Source organism: Phlebotomus papatasi, chromosome 1 (assembly GCF_024763615.1).
Source record: "Phlebotomus papatasi isolate M1 chromosome 1, Ppap_2.1, whole genome shotgun sequence".
Classification (NCBI taxonomy): Eukaryota; Metazoa; Arthropoda; class Insecta; order Diptera; family Psychodidae; genus Phlebotomus; species Phlebotomus papatasi.
Genome location: NC_077222.1, coordinates 56,937,427 through 56,946,359, shown reverse-complemented (window position 1 = coordinate 56,946,359; position 8,933 = coordinate 56,937,427). Strand labels below are relative to the sequence as shown.

At 31.8% G+C, this 8,933-nt stretch overlaps 1 protein-coding gene across 11 annotated transcripts in view; it reads left to right on the top strand.

The window, feature by feature from the left end:
* The first annotated feature begins 2,312 nt into the window (after window positions 1-2,312).
* Window positions 2,313-8,933, top strand: part of LOC129808561 (microtubule-associated protein Jupiter) — an 86,458-nt gene continuing 79,837 nt past the window's right edge. For 4 of the 11 annotated variants that reach the window (XM_055858361.1, XM_055858398.1, XM_055858426.1 and 1 more), the window contains exons 1-2: window positions 2,314-2,548; window positions 7,389-7,412. In XM_055858361.1, coding sequence (XP_055714336.1) covers window positions 2,493-2,548; window positions 7,389-7,412 — 80 coding nt within the window. In that variant the 5' untranslated portion in view covers window positions 2,314-2,492. Of the gene's footprint in view, window positions 2,549-7,388; window positions 7,413-8,933 lie in introns of all 11 variants that reach the window. The other 7 variants (XM_055858355.1, XM_055858341.1, XM_055858389.1 and 4 more) reach the window with 5 other exon arrangements.

Below are 8,933 nucleotides of genomic sequence, written 5' to 3'. Positions count from 1 at the left end.
CTTATCAGTCTCAATAATATTTTCTTTAAGATATTAGCAGTACTTACTCATGAATGAAATTCAAACCCAGGGGCCCATCAAGCATAATAAAATTGAAACTATTTTTCAGTTTTCCTTGTAAAAATTTTGCAGATATTGCATCGCGACTTAAACAAAATTGATCGTAGTTCTTGTATTATTTCGGCGAACATTACGAAATATGTATTTTTAGATAGCTTTTAGTGCACGATTTCGAAATATATAAGATTGATAAGTCAATTCTATTTAGGAAAAAACTTGCCATTAGCCTTCAGTGCCTGTATGCAAAAACGTATAGAAAAATGAAATGTCGAGAGGCCCCTGTTCAGACCTATATCACGCAAAAAATCTGTGAAGAAACCAGTATTGAATTAGAAATAGCAGGATAGATTGTTAGAGCATTTTATAAAATACTCCCACCGTTCCGAAAAAAGTCGTACGTTTGCTAGTACATTTTGTATGGAAGAATGTACGAATTTTTTGGAACAGAATGAGTATAAAGTCAAAATACTTTTTATCTCTACTGAATTGAATGGTATGGTCACAAATATTCAGTTTATCATCATATTAAATCACCTGCGTAAATTTGTATTTAAAATATAATAATACATGGAAGGACTCAAAAAATTAACAGGTATGTTCTTTAGTGTATTATATTCGAATATAGTGACGTGAGACTGCATTAAATAAGACACATAATAAATTGTATATATAAAATAAACAAAGGACGTTCAGCTTCTCCAAACTTTAAAGAAAAAAAGAAGAAGCTCGAAATCTACTTCAATAATCTCGTTCACTGTTATGTAGTTTAATTTAACACTTTAAAATACAAAGAGGCATTTTACTTTAATTCAAGCTTTAATTTTAAGTTTTAAGCTTTATAGCATGAGTTATATTCAATATTATGCTAAAATGATAACAAGAAATTGTATTGTATTACATATCTCAAAAGTATTAACTTTTATTGAGTTTGTGACTTCAATGAATTTCAAAATGTATGTAAAAATGTGAAAATCTGTATTAGGAAATGAATTTATGTGTCATAGATGGTCATAGAGCTGTTAAAGAATTCTTGTTAAATTAAAAACAAATGAAGGTTGGATTTTTTAATGAGTATATCTGTGTCTTGGCATACTGTCAATTTGGTATTTTGCGAGACTCAATGCCTTCATTCTTAAAAAAGCGGTAAAAAATATGTTTTTATAAAAAATAAAAATGTGTTTGCGCAATTGGTTTGTATTACATATTGTAAAAGTAAAGTGCCCTGTAGTCGGCAGGTTCCTCAATTCATCCACTGGCGTTATTTATTCAATTTATTTGGATTTGCTATAATATAATCTAACCCAGGGGCATGACATTTCCTATGTTTCTCATATGTTTCTAGCGTGCCGAAAAAACTTCGGAGTTTATTAGATGTTTTCTGTAATTGTAGAATGAAATAGCAAAAAATACAAATAGAAGATAAAAGCCAGCTGAATACTGAATAGGTAACCGAAAACCCCAAATTGTCAACCTACGTAGTTTTGGAGATACAGTAGAGTCTCTCAAATCTGAATCTCTCAAATTCGAACGCCGTTTGGATTCAAAATGTCAATTGTGAGATTATGTTAGAAAAGGTGAATGAAAATCATATTTATGTGCTTCTTTCTGAATGTTTACATACATTATTATCGTATAAAATGAAAAGAAAGTATGTTACCACTAAAACTTGCGAGAAAGTACGAGAATTTGATTCAAAGTACAATTTAATCTCACACAAATTTCGTTAGTTTTGAAAAAATCGTTCGAATTTGGGAGGTGGGAAATGTCAAAAATACCCCCCGAGCGTTCGAATTTAGGAGACTCTACTGTATCTCGTGAAATGTGTACGAAAACAGGAAAAAATTGACACTAAAACCGGTCGCATTTTTCAGAGCTAATGTCACTCTCCCTGTCTAACCGGTCTAACTTTTGTAGGGTCTCTATTATATTATTTTAAGCAAATGAGTGAAAATGTCATAGAAATTAACAATAATACATTAAAAAATTGGTCAAATAATTCTACGGGCCGGGTAGAGGAACCGTCCGACATGAGGGTACTTTAGTTTATTTAAATATTCACTTAATTTTTCTTCTTCTTCGCTTTAAAGTTTTAAGCCGATCGTATGAACTTAATTATTAAAATTTATAAAAGAGATGCGTTATTTACTGTATGCTTATGCTGTAATTTTATTAGTAGCAGTATGGTTTTTGTAATGATTATTGGTTAGTACTCAATACTCGTTATATATGCTGATATTAGTCCGACCGGGTATCATTCTGGTTCTGTGAATGTCACACGGTTGTCATTTTCAGTGTGCGTTGCCCGTTTTTCATTCACGCTTTTAACTTCCTAACGACAAATTCTGTGGCGAGTTTTTCCTAATCTTGTGACCAATTCACACCCCAAATTCAATCGAGAATTAACTGCAAGTGTTGTGAAACTGGTGTTAGACATGACTTCAACCAATTTCCAGATCGGATTCTCTGAAAACGCCAAGAATTCCAACAAGTAAGTGCATATTTTTTTGTTTGAATTGCGACTTTTTTTTTTGTTTAAACCAACTGCTAGATGCATAGTTTTGATTTTGGGGCTCTTTGGGGGTACATTTCGAGAAATTTTTTGGGGTATCTCGTTGATTGGAAATATCTTGATATGTGGGGCATATTGAAAGATCTAACGGGGAGGGATTTATTGAGTAAATTCCACTGATAAGCGATGGCTTGGTCCATTGGAGGGGTATTTTTTGGTGTATTGGTGATCTGTCCGGGTGTTCATCTTCCTGCAAGAACTTGATTACGCTCAACTTCTGGTGGCCACATCTCAGATATTTCGTTACCGTTAGCTCTAAGATTTACCCGATGTCGTCTGAGAGTCTCATTTGCATGGAAAAGATGCCTCGGACTCTGGCCAATCGCGCCTGGAATGCTGCCAGAAGTGGGCCCCTCATTGAGTGCGCGATCACCAAACTAAATTGATGATGATGAGAAGAACGCCCGGGGATTTGGGTTAAAACAACCAAGAGTCTGAGAAAAGTGGCGCACAACCACTTAACACATTGAATCAGAATTTAATTGAATATTCAGCAAAACTTCCCGGAGAGACGGATAATATTTGAGGGAATTGGCGAGGAATGATGAGAAAGGGGGGACCTCAATAGGTGCCATTAGGAAGCCACTGAACGCGCCAAGTAATTGCAAAACAAATAGAAAGGCTAGAAAGAGGCTTCAAATTCTCACTTAGCTTCCAACACAAAAAAAAAATACCAATGCAAGGTTTTTATTGGCTTTTGCAAGAAATTCTTCTGGTTGGCAATCTTTGCCAAGAAGTTCTATTGCTAAGGCTTTTTTCTCAGTAAAAATCGTGGGGAGTAGCCTTCCTGGGCTCCAGCACATGTATTGAACACAATTGAATCTCAATTTCCTCTCCCATTGCGCTCCTCCAAGAGTGGGCTGCAAATTGCGGGGGAGTCTCTATTTTTCTCAAACATATTCCGATCACTCCAACTTGAATTGTCTCGACTTCCAACTACAGATTTATTCAGAGCAATTGCGGCCTGATAACTAACTCAAAATAATTCTGTAATTTTTTTTTTTTTAAAGAAAGTCCAGATAAGCTTAAAAACTTTCAGGATGAAATCATGTTAGATACGCTGGCTTTCACATTCTAACTAGAAAAAAACCGTAGAACCTGCAAAACAAATTTTTCGTATCACGCCGTTCAATAAAAAACTCTGAATAGCCGCGTACAAGACGATGGTATAAAAAAAATCAACTCTCTTAGACCTTGATTATGGAAATGCATTTAATAGAATTCCAGTGATTTTTTTCTTTCCTTCTCTTTGTGACTCGATATGGAATGTGGGGGATTCTCACGAGAATTCCATCGAGTGGCAAGCGGTCACCGACATTTGATGCCTTTTTATAGGAATAGCCAAGTGTATTTGATCACTTTGATGGAATTCTATTGATGATTTTTCTACCAGGCTAGGCACTGTTTCCAATTCCTTATCAGAGAAAAGAGGGAAAGAGCTCATGGTGACTCTCACCAGTGCATCTTATCATTTTGATGGCGCAACAAATCAAAGTGATACGCATTACACTTTCAAAGTTCATATTCTTCAGCTGACTCAGTATTTTAGCCCATCTGATCAGGTGGAATATTCTAGATCGGTGTTGAATCACCTACAGATAGTATTTCAGTAATGGGCCATTTCTGCGATCTTTTAATAACAGGGCTTCATAGAAATAGGGTTTATTTATGTGGCTTAACTTATTTAATACTAATAATTACATGGGCTTACTGAATAAATTCTAATTTAGGATGCTGATTAATCGAAATTTGTCCTTTAATTTTTACGCATTAGAAAAACTTAATGGCTCTGGCACACCTTTTAGATCAGGAAAATTTCATGAAGTCGAAATTGGAATCCCTTTCTTTTTCATATGTCCATCTCATTCTTTCGCACTCTTCTTCTTCTTTTAAACATCACAATAAATTCAATTTAGCTCGATCGAATTTGAAGTGCGAAAAAATGAGATAGATATAATGCAAAACGTGTGCGAAAGAAGAGAACGTGAATTTGGATTTCATGAAATTTTCTTGAACCAAAAGGTGTTCCGGAACTATAAAGAAATAAATTAAAAAGTAAAAAAAATGGATAGTAACGATACATACATTATTTTAAAAAATAATGACGATTATTCTAGATAATTTTCGTCTATTAATTTCTCACATTGTACTTTCAATTGAATTAAATTATCGTGGAAAAAGTCATACCGTTCGAAAAGTCTTAAAATTGCCTATTTTGCAGTATAAATTAACGATTTTATTATAAATCTGTGAAATATTTTTTTTATGTAAGAAAAGCAAAATTAAGAAGCAGAAATTGAAACAAAATAAAGGTCTTCTACTAATTAAAAAAATAACTTCGTCAAAATTTAGCAATGAAGTCAATTGCCTTCAAATTATCTTTGAATTAATGATGGCGATTTTTTTCACTAAATTTTGACGCGAATTTCTCATAATATTTAGAGATTTTAAGAAATGCTTCAAAATACTACTTTAACCTAATGTAAGCAGGAAGATTGTTCAAGTCTAAGTCCATTTTCCTCAAGTAAAAAAGTATCAAAAAAAAAAGAAACCCCACATTGGAGTATTTTTTTAAATTTACAAATCATTTGTAGGAAATTTTCGATCAGTAAATTATCAATTTGTTCAGTATACAGAACATACTCAGGTGTTTAACATCCGGATGACAACAGTCAAACACTATACGGAAAAATCCAAACATCTACCTTTACATGGGTATCTTTAAATTTCAAATTTTAAAAATATTTTAAATTTTAGTCTACAATTAACTCGAAATTAAGTCAAAAATCATTTGATTTTTATTGTTGATTGAAAATCAACAATAAAAATTAAACTGAGAAACATAATCAATGATAAGTCTTACATCTAATCTTGGAATGACCAACAGAGTCTGGTTCGGAGTATTTTGTGCTTCTATGAAGATAGGGACAAAAATAGCCCAAAAATTTAAGCAATTTTTCTGACAATACCAATGAATAATATTTCTCGCTTTAATGAAAAATATTACGTATGAGTATTGTAGTTTTTATTGCCAAAAGGGTTTTGCTTAAAACAAAATTGGAAGTATAAAAAATAAATAAAATAAATTGGGAATTTGAGAATTTAAAAATTCGCCATTTTTGAGCATAAATATTTACTACATAGCGAATAGCTAGAGACTTGCGAAAAATATTCTAGATACCTTCAACCTTATACTTTACAATTTATTATGTATGTACAGACATAGGAAAAAAATAACTTTGGGTAGTCAGGAAAAATTATTTTCTTTATGGGACACCGGTGTTCCAATCGTCCTTAAAGGGTTAAGTGTCAAGATTGTTCCTATTTTCCATATCAGACTTTCACTCACTTGTTTTTTTTTTTTCGACCGGAGTTTTCGCGTTTGGTTAAGTTTGTTCATTAAAGCAAATATATTTTAAAATTTGTCATGGTTTTTCTTAGTTATAAGGGAAGAGCACCAGCGATCGGCAGTGTTCCTCGGATCGTCAAGTTATTGTCATATTATTGCACCAATTAAAATGAACTTTTAAAAATTATTAGATACTTTTTAACATTTAATTCTTACAAGAATACAGTGTATTAGTGTAGATTTAATTTATAAAACCAATTTTCCGTGAGTCACCTGATTAAATTCGTGACGATCCGAGGTACAGAGTACACAGTAGCAATTACATCTATTTTTTATTAATTTATTGCAAAATTTTAAAGTTCAAACGGATAGATATAGTTAAATGGATCACTAATATACCGATTAGCATACACAAAAATACCAAATAGTATTTTGAGGCTTATATTTTCAACTAAATATCGAGTATGTCTCTTAACATTCCGATCCAGGGTACTTTTCCCTTATCGAGATTTTATCATTAAGGGTTTTTTTGTGGAATTTACTGAGTATCATTGTCTTGAGAGTATATAAATTTATAAAATCATATAGGTGATCAGAAAATCGCAGGACTTTAAACTATTTACTGTATTTTTCTCTTTGGCAATAATTTATTTCACAAATTTTAAGTGTAAAAAACATTGTGATTATTATTTTTATTAATAACTTTAGAAATATGATATAACCCACCATATTTTACCAAAATATATTGTCAAATCCACTGCAGCCTTAAGCCCAGCACACAATAATTTTTATTTGTAAACATGTTTTCAAAATTTACTATGAGAGAGCGAGATAAATAGATCTCGGTTTCATTCACTCTCATTGAATTGTCAAAAACATGTTTTCAAAACAAAAGTTATTGTGCGTTGGGCATTACACTTAATATTTATTTCTTATGCCCAGCGCACAATAACTTTTGTTTTGTAAACATGTTTTTGACATTTCTGTGAGTGTGAATAAGATCTAGATCTAGTCATTCCGCTTACTCTCAGAGAAAATTTTGAAAACATGTTTACAAATATAAGTTATTGTGCGCTGGTCATAATGCCCAGCGCACAATAACTTTTGTTTGTAAACATGTTTTCAAAATTGTATGTGAGAGTGAAAGAGATGACTAGATCTAGATCTCACTCGCTCTCATTGAAATGTCAAAAACATGTTTACAAAACAAAAATTATTGTGCGTTGAGAATAAGCGAAATGAATAGATCTAACATTTCACTCACATTCACTGAAAATTCAAAAACATGCCATCTTCTGGGCACTAGGCTACTTCAATTCTTTTTATTAGTTTGTTTATTATGGTTAAATTATTAATTTTATTATATCTTTCCATTTCTTTTCTATCATCTGGATGTTGGTATTCAAATAGTAAATGGAATCAAGAGATACAGCAGTAAGTAAAGTAGTAAAGTGATCACTCTATGATTGAAGCATTGAATGTTTGAATTTGAAGTTCTTTTATGTTGTCAGATTTTTTTTTAGTGTTGAATGATTTAGGAATTGCGTTTAGTAACTTTACTATTATCTAACTTGTTCTCTAACTATTATCTGGATTTGTAACTGACACATCCACTTCTGTGTTGAAAGAGAAATAATAATGTGTTGTTCTCTGTCAGGAAAATCTCGCTTGTGTGAAGCCCAAATTGCCTTTTAGACTTATATTCCTAAGCATGGAATTTTTAATGCTGTACTAATTGTTTCAGATATTTTACTTGCAATCTTACTAAAGCTACAAAATTGGTAATTTATTTTCTTTAAGTAAATTTTATTAAATGAATAATTTCCTGACACTCCGAGTTCATATCTCTAACTGTTTGTTTTATAAGCTGATAAGAAATTCATAGACTAATAGAAATAGGCTAATTATTCTCATCTTTGTAACTCAAAATCGTGGGATTATATTATTAGTGTTATCTGCAGTTCCTGCAATAAAATTTAACTATAAAATTTTTATGTATAAATAATTGCATCTTCCGGATTGTATCGGTCGGCCCTGTGTCGGTATACCATGTAATTGATTTGTACTTTGTGTAAATTAGTAAAACATCTGTTCAATATCAGATTAAATGCTTTTACTTAGTTAATTACAATATTTCGTTCTTAAATATGAAGTTTCTAAATAATCTGAAAAAGAAAACAATCTCGTTATTTTTGAGTTAGTTTGTTAGTTATTATGTTCTTAAATTGAATAGTTAAATTAAGAGAAAAATATTTTCATCAGTTAGTAAATGTAAGAGATTTTAAAGGCACAACTCCGAGTCGACCGGGTAGTGAGAGTTTAATTCTTAGTGTTATATACCACATTATTGTTGTTTAATTTTCTAATCATTCAAAGTTTCCGGTATTTAAGCTGGGTATATTATTATTTTTTAACATAATCTTATGGCATATAAAAATTTATCGTTCGTTTTTTGCTGTCTATATGCCGACTGTTGAAGGTTTTTTTCAAGATAGACCGCTCACAATCTCTCGAGGGAATATTCTTAAATAGCACATTTATATGAAAATTAATCATTTGATATATGTAGATACACAATATTTATAATTTGATGTAGAATGCAATTTGGCATCAATTGAAGAATATTATGAAATTCCTTCTAAGAAATACCTTTCTTGGTCAACTCTCGAAATCCATAGCGCGTTGTTTGATTCTTTTGTTTGTTGATGCTGAAGATGGTATTTCCGTTTCTTAAGGTGAAATCAAACACTGAATGGTGGCATATCGTAAAAAGGAGAGGCGTTCGCCAGAGGAAGATTTTTGCACTGTGTTGGAAATTTATTTCGAAAGATGTTTCTCGGGTATATGCAAAAACCGTCATCATGCATTGAATCACGTTGTGAAGGAAGAAAAACGATGGTGTGCTTTTTGTCCTCTTCTGCACGTTCATTATTATATTGTTGTGAAAATGGTTAA